This window comes from Megalobrama amblycephala, linkage group LG7, assembly GCF_018812025.1.
Source record: "Megalobrama amblycephala isolate DHTTF-2021 linkage group LG7, ASM1881202v1, whole genome shotgun sequence".
NCBI lineage: Eukaryota > Metazoa > Chordata > Actinopteri > Cypriniformes > Xenocyprididae > Megalobrama > Megalobrama amblycephala.
The window spans coordinates 22,173,650-22,187,732 of record NC_063050.1 but is presented as its reverse complement, the minus strand read 5'-3'; the positions used below and the strand labels follow the sequence as shown (position 1 = coordinate 22,187,732).

Genomic DNA, 14,083 nt, shown 5'->3' with positions numbered 1-14,083 from the left:
TCCTCCAATTTAGTACATTTTCATTTTCATCTATCTGTCATATATATCTTTAATAAAATATTACAATGCCAATTTTTAAAGATGGAAATTAGTTTATTTGGTTTACTTCTACCACAGTATTACACATTTGAATGATTAAATTATGAATAATATTGATATACTTTTGGTTTTGCCACGTTCCTGGTGCTATGTACTGACTTAGCATGGCAATTTATTAATATATTGTATATATACAGTCAAACCAAAATTTATTCAGACACCTTGAACATTTCATTCATTAATACAGTTTATTCACTATAGTTTAAAAAAAGATCTCAGAGTTAAACTGTGTCAGAAAAGATCAATCTTTATAACAAAACATGGTCAGGTCAAAGTGTCTGAAGAATTTTTGGTTCCAAATTTGAATCAATTTTACTGGTAGTCCACTGTATGAAGATTTTTTGGGTATAATATGTCACAAATGAACTGTAGTGTCCTGCACCTACTAGTAAAAATATATTTAAAAAAATGTCTGAATAATATTTGTTTTGACTATATATATATATATATATAAAGACTATTATTTTAATTGATTGATTCGTCTATTTTAATTGATCTATTTTCTTTAAATATTAAAAAATATATATATTATTTATTTATTTTTAAATATTTTATTATTGTCATGATGTATTGGAAGCCCGTTTCCGCCACAGTTGAGTAAAAAAATAATGAGCGTTATTATGAGATGTTAAGTCATTATTACGAGAAAGTTTCTCATTATTATGACTTACAGAGTTATATTTTTTTAATAATGATTTCTCGTAATAATGACTTAGTTTCTCATAATAATGAGAAACTTTCTCGTAATAATGACTTAGTATCTCATAATAATGAGAAACTTTTTCGTAATAATGACTTAGTTTCTCATAATAACGAGAAACTACGCATGCGCAAGGCAGTGGAGCAGTGACACGCAGCGACATCCGCTGGTCAAATGCGAGAACTCCGCAACCATGGCACGTTCTGCAAAAGTGTAATCTGTAATATAATGAAATAAATAACATTATTGATAAATTATCAGTAGCCTATATGACACGGGATATAGTCTTCATTTGTAACATTCATTTGTATTTTTGTGTATGAACAAGCAGAAACACAGAGTGGTGATCCATGGATTTCAAACAGATAAGAGAAATGATAAGACAGCACACACCTAACTTACATATCCATTTCTGTTAAACGCCGTCGCGTTCATGCAGCAGTTTCCACCGTTACCACGGAAACCACTCTGCGTTCGTGCGCGTGGAAATGTATTGAAGTCTATCAGTATATCTTCAAATTGAAGGTATACTGATAATTTATAACTGATGTTATTTAATGATACTATAGACTGCACTTTGTAGATTACATTGACTTTAACGAAAACAGAAGTGCACGAATGCAGAATGTGCCACGTTTGCTGTTCTCGCATTTACGAAACTTTGACCAGCGGATGTCGGTAGCATGCCACTGCTCTCCGCTGCTCTGCGCATGCGTAGAAGTTTCTCATTATTATGAGAGTTTCTCATTATTATGAGAAACTAACCCTGCGTTCCATTCGGAAGGGCTCATCCCTATGCCCTAATTCCTTCAAAGGGTTTACCCTCTGGAGTGAGAGCTTCGAAGGGATGAAGGGTGTAGGGGTCAAAAATACTCCTTTTTTGGAACGCACTTCTGCGTCATCTTAACGAGACAATCAAGGAGGAGTAGATTGTGCAAGCTGCGCCCTTTGTTTAACGTTAGTTTATATATTTAGTTATTTTTGGTTTATCGCACCATAATGTGTATTGTGTCTATGTATTTTAAACATTTGTATGTACTGTTAAAGGGAGCTGTAAAGTATATTTGTTGAAGTACAATGTCGTTTTGACCATAAATGTACTAAATCTAACTCGTATAAATATTACAGTAGTATAGAAAAATACTATACATACATTTATAGTTAAAGCGAACTCTGAACCTCCTGTACCCATTCTGTGACGACAAACAACTTCCCTGTTTAAAGGATCATGGGGGCCCGAAGTGTCCATCAGTTGTACCCTTAGAAATCCTTCATTCCGAAGGGCCCTTTGAAGTGGCCGTTTTGAGCACTTCGGTTTGGAACGACCCTTAAATATGGCGGCAATGATTGTTTTCACTCCGAAGTGCCCTTCGGAGGGCGATATATCCCGTTTGGAACGCACCGCAAGTCATTATTACGAGAAAATAAGTCATAATTACGAGAAAGTTTCTCATTATTATGACGTACAGAATTATATTTTTTTACTCAACTGTGGCGGAAACGGGCTTCCATAGGTTAAGAGCAAAATACAGGGGTAGTATTTTCTGACAAAAAAGGGAAATCTAAACTGATTTCATTTCAACATTCACAGTGAAAATGAATTAATAGTTCATTCATTCATTAGCAGTTTGTCAATCTGAATCAAATTAATCTTTAATGCTGTAATGTTGTCATTTGTAATGTTGTCATTTGTAATGTTGTCAGAGCTGATTGGTTTGGCTCAAGGCTTTCTGAAATGGCCACAAAGAAAATAAATTAGACTCCTGAAAAACTGGGCCGTCAGAGCCCAGATGTAACAGGAGTATTACTGAAGGAGTGTTTGCGTGAACGGTGTCAAAACCTTTGAGGAGATGCGAGCGTTCTCCAGCAGAACTCTGGTCCACACCGCTGGGTGACGAGCCACAAACTTCCAATCCCGGCACACCTCGGCCGCCCGCAGGAGTGTCTTCGTATCCAGGTAGGTAAAGATACAGAAGAGGGCGGCACGCATCTTCAGCACCTCAGGACTGATCACCTCATTTACTTTAGAGGGGCTTTTCTCATGGCGGCAAGGCTTGTATCCTCCTTCACGACCTGGTGACAGGAAGAATAAGAGACAAAGGAAGACTTGCTTGACAGCTGGAGTCACCATTCAGCTTCCTTGCATATAAAGAGCAGACATTTAGTAATTAGAAAATTACATGGTTTTCAAAACACATAAGGTTAGGAAAAAAAATTACATTTTTTATTTTTGTGTGATTCTTTAATTGGCTCCATGTATGTCCATATGGTGGCGCCACAGTCAAATAAAAAAGACAGTTATGAGCCTCTGTTCAGATGTCTCAGTGCCTCCCACAGGTTCTGAACATCCTCCAAATCATACCATCAGCAGGCCATTTCTATCTCACAGCTCCAGTCTGACAGGCTCAGGTCTCTTGAGTCATCCACAATTTGTTGAAAATCTAACGAGATTGAGACTGGAGAAACAGGTGTTGGCAGCATTCGCCTACATTTTTTAAGACGCTCAGAATCTATCAAGCAAAATCTGCTAAAAGTTGTGACTCAAACATGCTCTCAAATAACTGAGATGTAATGGTGAAGACAGAATGGAGCTTGGCCTTCCCCTGGCCATGGCATGGATATGATGTACTGTATACATACAGTTAAATAAAAATGCTAGCAATAGAAAATTATTTTGGGATAAACTAACCATGACTGCTGTTCCAAAACCAAACATCAACTAGCTGTGAGATGGGAAAAGATGACTCTGGATCAGTGGATGCAGGCAAGTTCATCCCACACTATTTGCTGCAGAGAAAAATGTCTTGATTTTGGAAATTATTACACAGTTTTAAATGTTTAATTAACAAAATTAATGAAAATACCAAAATGTTAATTTTTAAATAATAATATGTAGTGTCATTTGTGAAATGAAGGGTATTACAAATTAGTATTAAAAATTGTTTATCCAAATGTGTCAAAATATTTTATGAAATAATCCATTAAATAATACAAACATATAAAATTATAATAATTAACAAACAAGTATTTTTTAATTGTGTTTAATCTCTTAACAAGTCTTCGCTTAAATCGTGGGATGGGAAAAGACAACTCTTTATCAATGGATGCAGGCATCTTCATCCCACATACAAATAACACAATATTATTATTATTAATAGGAGTACTGTAATTGTAGAATAAAAAGTATTAAATTATACTAATATTAAAAATGTATTTGTAAAAATGTTTTATAAAATAATCAATTAAATAATAAAAAATATACAAATTAAAGTAAAAAAATATATATATTTTTTTAAATTACATTCAAGTTTATATATTTATATATTTAAACAGTGGGATGGGAAATGATGACTATCAGTCGATGAAGACAACTTTATTCCACATTGTTTGCTGCAGGAAAAAAATAATGTAATGAAATTATAACACAATTTTAAATGTTTTATTAACATTATTTTTATTACTTATTTTATTATTTTTTATGACTTATTTTATTCATTTTAATGGCACAATATTTTAAAATAAGGATGTGTAGTGTAATTTGTGGAATAAAAAGTACTGTATGTTAGTAAAATATTTAAAAAAATATATTAAACTAATAGCAAATATATAAAGTAATGATTTATTATTATTATTATTAATTACAATAATATTAGCTTTTAAACTCAAAACAAGTCTGCACTTAAATAAATTCACAGAATACATCCCTTCAACTCTCTGTTAGAGAGTCTTCCAAATACTTTTTCAGGTTGGCACTGACATTGTTTGGCATGGATGGCAAATGATGCAGTTCAAATATAGGATTTCATGTTGGTTTCCATCAGGTTCTTGCATATATATCGTTAACTCCCTTAAAATGATCAACATGATGTGAACAGGCCTACTGGTGCCCCTGCAGGTTGATAATTATATTTTCTGCCACAGCGGAACAAAGCAGAGGTGACACAATCTGAACAGCACAAATGAGCCTTAATCAATGTAAATTAAATACATATAGGCCAAGATATCATGGCCTTAAGTCAAACGTGGTGTGATTATGCATACGAGCATAAAGTAGAATATTGGTTACTCATTTCGCTCCTCCCACAGTGACCTGGAGTCAGTAAGTGGAAAATTGTGCTCATTACTCATGGCTCCATGACACACGCTCTCTACTGCTCTCTGGCCTGTGGTCCTGACGGTAGTTCGTTCATGTGACCTAATTTCTCTCAGCCGGTGTCCTGGTCCTCTGACCTGACTATACCGTCATTATTTGGAGAGTTGGTACTGTGGCCTGGGGCCTGACAAACTGCTCTACAAACTGTTAACTCACAAACTTACATACCACTAAATGACATTTGCAACCATAACAGCATTTGCTAAAGAGCTTGCCCGTTTCGGCCCCAGATTATGTTTTAAATGATTGACAAGCAGAAAACGACATTTACATTATATGCATTTGGAATTGTGTTTATTGGGAGATGAACCATGCTCTTCCAAAAAACATTTAGAAACACAAAATAATAAACCCCAGGACAAGTTTCTACAAGTCCTGCCCATGCAAGTCAATGACGCACCTGTAGCTAGTCTGTATCCTCCACGGTTGCCCCCGTGCTCTGCTCTCCTGTCTTGCTCCCACATTTCGGCCTCGGACTCTGTGGTGCGGGATCCTACGTCAGACACGTCACCCTCCTCTCCCTCCGTGCTGTTCCGGTACGGCCGTCGTTGCCAGTTCTGGATGGCCTGTTTGCGGAGACCCCAGCTCCGGGAAGCACCCGTCCTTTCATATCCTCCTCCTCCGCCTCCCTCCCCAAGTCGGCATTGGACGTGGTAGTACTGAGCATCAGGGCAGTCCTCCAGAGCATGGAGGTCCACACTGTCACTGTCGTAACCTCCTGAACCCTGGGACACAGACTTCCCTCGTCCTGATGCGCTGTTTATCAAAAAGCACAAAGGGAAGCATGGAGAAAAAAAAAGCCAGGTACAATGTTGTGGTTAATTTTCAGGAATAACATACAAATAATTCTTAAAGGGGACCTACAATGCCCCTTTTACAAGATGTGATATAAGTCTCTGGTGTCCCAAGAATGTGTCTGAAGTTTCAGCTCAAAATACCCCACAGATCATTTATTATAGCTTGTCAAATTTGCCCCTATTTGCGTGTGAGCAAAAACACACCGTTTTTGTGTGTGTCCCTTTAAATGTAAATGAGATGCTGCTCCTGGCCGCTTTCCAGAAGAGGGTGGAGCTTTAACAGCTTGTGCTTCAGTTACTCAACAACAACAAAGCTGGAGATTCTTACGCAGCCAAAATGACGATTGTCAGTAACGGTGTTCAGCCTTACATTGTTCAAACTGGAGTCTGACACTGATGGAGAGACTCAGGAACAAGTTACAACTTATACAAAGCAACTGGACATTTCTGAATGGTTAGTGGATAAATGCATGTAGCTGCTGTGGAGTTGATTCAACTCATCAACTAGCATGTGCCGTTATGTTAATCTTTTGTGTAAATCCAGCGTTGAATTGACCTTTGTTTGTGAAGCAGTTCGGAGTAAAATAACGGCAACAACACTCTCTTACAACAACTCTCCTTCTTCTCTAAAGCAGTCCAATATGGCCTCACCTCCTTTGTTGTGTGTTCTCAGGGGCAGGGTTTATGTAAAATTGTAGGGTTAGTGATGTCACTAACTCGGGAAGAAGCTCATTGTAGTCCCTACCAGCTGTTTGTTGTAGTTCTTAAACAGAATTCTTTAAAAGAAAATATCTCCCTTTGCATTGAACTTTGAGCGTTGTAACTTTGCAGACGTTAATTATGCTCTAACAGCAACATTACACACTAACTAAAGTTAAAAAAGTGAAATCATAATTAACCACCCCTTTAACATAAAACATTGAACATTTCAAAATAAAAGTAAACATTTGATGTCCACATGTTCTTGTTCAAGAAATTACATTGGCTGTAGCATTTCTACAGTAAAGAAGTGACCAAATATTAAGTGGACATTTGAATTAAATGTTAAACAAGGATTAGATTATGCTGTAAGGTGTAACAACAATCACCAAGCCGCTGGCGCCCTCTGCAGGTATTTGTTATAATACATAATGTACATAAGTTGATTATATTTATATAATGTACAAACCCGATTCCAAAAAAGTTGGGAAACTGTACAAATTGTGAATAAAAACAGAATGCAATGATGTGGAAGTTTCAAATTTCAATATTTTATTCAGAATACAACATAGATGACATATCAAATGTTTAAACTGAGAAAATGTATCATTTTAAGGGAAAAATAAGTTGATTTTAAATTTCATGGCATCAACATATCTCAAAAAAGTTGGGACAAGGCCATGTTTACCACTGTGTGGCATCCCCTCTTCTTTTTATAACAATCTGCAAACGTCTGGGGACTGAGGAGACAAGTTGCTCAAGTTTAGGAATAGGAATGTTGTCCCATTATTGTCTAATACAGGCTTCTATTTCCTCAACTGTCTTAGGTCTTCTTTGTCGCATCTTCCTCTTTATGATGCGCCAAATGTTTTCTATGGGTGAAAGATCTGGACTGCAGGCTGGCCATTTTAGTACCCGGATCCTTCTTCTACGCAGCCATGATGTTGTAATTGATGCAGTATGTGGTCTGGCATTGTCATGTTGGAAAATGCAAGGTCTTCCCTGAAAGAGACGACGTCTGGATGGGAGCATATGTTGTTCAAGAACTTGGATATACCTTTCAGCATTGATGGTGCCTTTCCAGATGTGTAAGCTGCCCATGCCACACGCACTCATGAAACCCCATACCATCAGAGATGCAGGCTTCTGAACTGAGTGCTGATAACAACTTGGGTTGTCCTTGTCCTCTTTAGTCCGGATGACATGGCGTCCCAGTTTTCCAAAAAGAACTTCAAATTTTGATTTTTCTGACCACAGAACAGTTTTCCACTTTGCCACAGTCCATTTTAAATGAGCCTTGGCCCAGAGAAAACGCCTGCGCTTCTGGATCATGTTTAGATATGGCTTCTTTTTTGACCTATAGAGTTTTAGCCGGCAACGGCGAATGGCACGGTGGATTGTGTTCACCGACAATGTTTTCTGGAAGTATTCCTGAGCCCATGTTGTGATTTCCATTACAGCAGCATTCCTGTATGTTATGCAGTGCTGTCTAAGGGCCCGAAGATCACGGGCATCCAGTATGGTTTTCCTGCCTTGACCCTTACGCACAGAGATTGTTCCAGAATCTCTGAATCTTTGGATGATATTATGCACTGTAGATGATGATAACTTCAAACTCTTTGCAATTTTTCTCTGAGAAACTCCTTTCTGATATTGCTCCACTATTTTTCGCCGCAGCATTGGGGGAATTGGTGATCCTCTGCCCATCTTGACTTCTGAGAGACACTGCCACTCTGAGAGGCTCTTTTTATACCCAATCATGTTGCCAATTGACCTAATAAGTTGCAAATTGGTCCTCCAGTTGTTCCTTATATGTACATTTAACTTTTCCGGCCTCTTATTGCTACCTGTCCCAACTTTTTTGGAATGCGTAGCTCTCATGAAATCCAAAATGAGCCAATATGAGCCAATAATGAGCATGACATTTCAAAATGTCTCACTTTCAACATTTGATATGTTATCTATATTCTATTGTGAATACAATCTAAGTTTATGAGATTTGTAAATTATTGCATTCCTTTTTTATTCACAATTTGTACAGTGTCCCAACTTTTTTGGAATCAGGTTTGTATATTACATTATGTATTTTAACAGTGCTTGCTCTTGATATTTTATTTGAACCAATTATCATTGCCTCATTGTTATTATATATATATATATATGTGTGTGTGTGTGTGTTTGTATAAGCACTTTACTCATTAAAATAATCACAAAGTGACTCAATTACTAAAAGAATCATTAGTGACAGCCCTGATAATAATACTAATAATAATAATGACAAAGGCACATAACAAAATGACTAAAAATGAAACTATCTGAAGCATTTTCTGCTCTATTTTCAAATTTACACCTAATTATTTTGCAATCTTAACTATGCACAGTTATGCATGGTTAGCTGCATTTTCTTATTTGCATTACTTCTTATTTGTATCCCACGAGCCAACTGGAAAAGTCTTGCAACCCATCGTATGGGTCGAGAATCAAGATCCACCAGCTGAAAACCACTGCTTTTGGATACAGGGTTTGTGTTCAGAGTATGTAAAAAAGAACAGAGAGTTAACCAGGAAATATGATCAGATCTGTCTAGACAGACTTCCTATAATACACACAAACACACACCCACTAATTTAGACATAAGGCACTCTGCTAACTCAATTTGTTGGAAGAAAGATTAATAACTCAAATATTATTTTTAAGCCTGAATGAGTAATGGGTTATTTCCTTAATTGCACATGCAATAGTGACTCTCAGTTGTTTTCTATCAAAACACTCCTCAGAAGATTCTTTTCAACACTAAGCTCAGGGTACACACCACTAAATCAACAATTTTAGAGATGTCGCATCTTTTTTTTTTTTTTTTTTTTTTTTTTTGATTGGCCACCAGTGTCAGTCCTGGTGCAGGCATGAAAAGAAAAGAAAAAAGTGTTTTAACTTCTTAGTAGCTCTTATAGCTTTTAGTAGCTCTTATACATATAACAGCCGGTAATCAGCAGACCTTTATAGTGTATAGAATAAAGCAGCTTTGACATTTTAAGTTTGACAGTTTAAAGCTAATTATCTGAAGAAGCTGTGACTCAATTGGCCGAGTAAATTTAGACATGTCAATGCATTATTCCTGATTCCTTTTTACCTCCAATAAATATGCAACTTAATTTCAGTTTAACTGAGTCTGACACTTCTGAACAATTCCACTGCTCAAGACCTTCCCTTAATCATTACAAGAGAAATCACTAAACTCGGGGAACAGTTAGAGCATATGCATGGGATTGTGGGTAAGGAATGTTCTCCTCCAAGGCTTAGCAGGGACAGAATTTCCACTGGGGATTCCAGCCAGACATTTAGTCACTCTCCAGATGTTACAGTTCAAAAGCCAACACTGAGACTTAAAGAGATACTGTGCTACTGCTGTCAATAGTCACTGTAGGCTCTGCTGTAGGCAACTGACTACAATGACAAACTTACTTTTCTATTTTACTGTGGGCTAAAGAGCAAACGACCCACTAGAAATGAACCTGGGACACATTATAACTGCTTACAAAGGCTAAAAAGAATTTACATGTAAAGTTTCTCACATAAAAAAGATCTTTAAGGCAGAGTGCGGTCTCTGTATTGTATCATATTGTGTTCTTAATGTTTCAGCACCCCTTACTTCATGTAAGAACTACATATTTGTGCCTTTCATTTGAAGCCAAAAATGGAGATGCTGAAAAAACAGAGGGATGCGATGGCTAAAGACGTCCGCCTCTTAAATCAAGCTTAAGCAGATTTACCAACTCTATTGCAAAATGGGCTGCTGTGGACTGTAGGGCACATTTCTTATTATCAATGTTGAAAAAGTTGTGCTGCTTAATATTTTTTGTGAAAACCGTGATAGGATTTTTGATTTTTTTTGATAAACAAAAAGAACATTTATTTGAAATAGAAATCTTTTGTAGTATGTCTATGATCAATTTAATCCATGCTTGCCAAACTGCTCTAGCTTTTCATTTCTTACGGTCCCCACACTTTTTAGTGTATTCCACTTGTTTATTTAATGCCACTTGTATATTTAATGTCTTTATAATTGACTCAGATGGATGATGGTGGTTATGCCATAATGAAGGAACAGCAGTGATCATTTCAGTCCTCTCCCATCTGATTCAGGAGGAAAACCTGTGGAGTCTGTGATGTCAATTTAGGGACAGCAGAATCCGGGGCAAACCCACGCTCCTTCGTTCCCTCCGCTCCGAGCACCAAATGGTTCGATACGGCCCATGCGCAGATGAACACACACAACAGATGGATGTTGCTGTCTCATTCACAGATCAGAAACTTGTTAAAAGAGCAGCCACACAAAGGTTAGTTATGGTGTGTTACAGGGAATCATATAAACGGATGATGACCTAAAAATAAAAGCAAGAGTAATATGTTTGTGATGTATATTAGTCATGCTTAGTGACTAGCTGAGAATCTCACTAGATTAATATTACATCTTAAAAATGATTCAATTTTTCTACATTTTTTTTATGTTTAATTAAACTCTCATTAAACAACAGTATTTATAAAACTTTTATATATATATATATATATATATATACACTGTATATAGCAAGAACACACACAAAATGTGACATATATATATATATATATATATATATATACAGTACAGTCCAAAAGTTTGGAACCACTAAGATTTTTAATGTTTTTAAAAGAAGTTTTGTCTGCTCACCAAGGCTACATTTATTTAATTAAAAATACAGTAAAAAACAGTAATATTGTGAAATATTATTACAATTTAAAATAACTGTGTACTATTTAAATATATTTGACAAAGTAATTTATTCCTGTGATGCAAAGCTGAATTTTCAGCATCGTTACTCCAGTCTTCAGTGTCACATGATCCTTCAGAAATCATTCTAATATGCTGATTTGCTGCTCAATAAACATTTATGATTATTTTCAATGTTGAAAACAGTTGTGTACTTTTTTTTTCAGGATTCCTTGATGAATAGAAAGTTCAAAAGAACAGCATTTATCTGAAATACAAAGCTTCTGTAGCATTATACACTACCGTTCAAAAGTTTGGGGTCAGTAAGAATTTTTATTTTTATTTTTTTGAAAAGAAATTAAAGAAATGAATACTTTTATTCAGCAAGGATGCATTAAATAAATCAAAAGTGGCAGTAAAGACATTTATAATGTTACAAAAGATTAGATTTCAGATAAACACTGTTCTTTTGAACTTTCTATTCATCAAATAATCCTGAAAAAAAAAATTGTACACAAATATTTTGTACAATTGTACACATTAAATGTTTCTTGAGCAGCAGATCAGCATATTAGAATGATTTCTGAAGGATCATGTGACACTGAAGACTGGAGTAATGATGCTGAAAATTCAGCTTTGCCATCACAGGAATAAATTACTTTGTGAAATATATTCAAATAGAAAACAGTTATCTTAAATTGTAATAATATTTCACAATATTACTGTTTTTACTGTATTTTTAATTAAATAAAAGTAGCCTTGGTGAGCAGACGAAACTTCTTTTAAAAACATTAAAAATCTTAGTGGTTCCAAACTTTTAGACTGTACTGTATATATATATATATATATATATATAGTTTGGACTTTGAGATAGTTTTGCACTGTCCTTAGTTTAGCTTCCTGTATTTTCTTTGTTCATGCTCTTCTGTTGCCATGGTTTTGCCCTCATGTGTCTCACCTGTGTCCTGTTAATTATCTTGTTTAGTCCATAGGGTTTCTGTATAGCCTCTACCCCTCAATTTCAGTTTTTCTTTGTCTGTATTTATATTATATGCCTAAAATGAACCCGCAATAAATAAATAAATAAATAAATAAAATGAAATTGAGAATTCTGCCATTTACTTTACTTAAGGTTTTACTACATTTACTACATTTTGGTCTCCACAATGTAGGCAAAAGCTGACCTGACACTCACATGCTTTCAATACAACACAAAACAAGACTTTCCAAGGAAGCAGAAAAATGTGTTCACCACTATCCTTCTGGAGCCTTGGGCACTGGTCGTTTTTGGCCTTGTGCTTTTAGGCACTTTAGGTTTCCACACACAGCAGTGTGTTTATGTGTGTGTGTCTGTGTGCAACAGGACTCTTTTCGCATATCTTCTGCATGGCTGAGAGATTACAGACTGGTTTAACCCTGAGGCAAATGCAACAATCTAGCATTTTTCCCTAGACACATCCCAAACCGGGCTGACTCCAACATACCCATGGCTCACAGCAGATAAAACTTGCTGCTCTGCCATATTTGAGATATATCTGCAAAATGTCTGGTGCCAAATGTAATGCTTTCAAGGTTTGAAGTAAAACTATACTTCCATTGATCTAAGCACCTTATTTTACAACACGGAATCTGTTTTCTGTGAATATGCACAACTTCCAATTCATTAGTTGGTAAAGTAAAAAACTTGAATAACAAAATGCAGTAAATGGTAAAATAATTTGCACTACAAACCAGTTTGTTTATAATTAAAATACAAGATATTAATACAAAGCAGCATTACAGACAGCTAAAATAACTGGAAGCGGAAGAGACCGGAAACCTCGACACATTCAAGTTACAAACTGCCCTTATGTTAAAAATGAGGTGGATAAAACATTCATTTTGGCAACAAGTGACTTTATGAGTGAGACACTGAATCAGTCATTCAACTGATTTGTTCATAAACACTAATTCATTCAGAAACAAAACACCAGTGATACTACTGTGAAGTATTTCATTGTTCTCTAGGCAAAAAAAATTGAAATGACTAGAGTTTGCATAATATTTTTTAACTCCTTAACCTTAAATACTTAACTCCTCAAATTAAATTCATAATATGCAGATTAATACACAAATTAAAAAATAAATACAATTATTTAATTCTATTAGTTATTTTTACATTAGTGATATTATTAAATTATACATAAATTATATATAATTATAAAATGCAGAAAATTTGGCTGATGCCAAAACATTCATATATTTGTGAAGTCGTGCTGGCAGAATTCTGCTGTCCTGAGACTTACGCAGTGCTGGGGGAGGAACGTCGATCGGACACTTGGTACATTCCCCTGGATGTCCCGGAGATACTGGAATTTCTCTATGAGAGAAAAAGAGATAAATCAAATGAGAGTGTGTGTATGAGAGAGAAAGATGATCCAAAATTCCACTGAACACATCTGAGACTCTGTAGATCAACATCAGCAGGTAAATATAAATAGAATCAAAGCAGATAAAGAGTTATAGGGTAAAGAGAGACATGGGAAAAACATGTCACATTTTCATCAGAACTTTATTGACAAGATTACCACTAACATGCTTTTACATCACTATTCATGCTTTTTGAAGACTAGGTTTAGTTTGGGTCAACACTGATAATAATGTTTCAAAACTAATAATGTACAAAATAACAGCACAGCCAAAGAGACAGCAGGTTGCTTTGCATCACTGATTACTCATTTTGCTAATTACTCAAATTTAGCTTTTTGCTAATTAGTCATTTAGCTATTTTTTGTAAATTGGCTTACTGTACACTTATTACACGGGCAATCCCCCTGGTGCAACCTGCGGTTCTGTGCTTTGCTGAAAGACTCAACCAGGCCAAATATTTGGTAAAATTACACCGAACT

The 14,083-nt window shown here is 35.7% G+C and overlaps 1 protein-coding gene across 2 annotated transcripts in view; it reads right to left on the bottom strand.

Annotated features, from left to right (window-relative positions):
- Positions 1-14,083, bottom strand: part of fbxo41 (F-box protein 41) — a 64,247-nt gene that overhangs the window by 17,017 nt on the left and 33,147 nt on the right. For both annotated transcript variants that reach the window (XM_048196602.1, XM_048196601.1), the window contains exons 4-6: positions 13,481-13,554; positions 5,353-5,708; positions 2,640-2,872 (exon numbers count right to left, since the gene is read on the bottom strand). In XM_048196602.1, the coding sequence (XP_048052559.1) occupies positions 2,640-2,872; positions 5,353-5,708; positions 13,481-13,554 (663 nt within the window). The remainder of the gene's footprint in view (positions 1-2,639; positions 2,873-5,352; positions 5,709-13,480; positions 13,555-14,083) is intronic.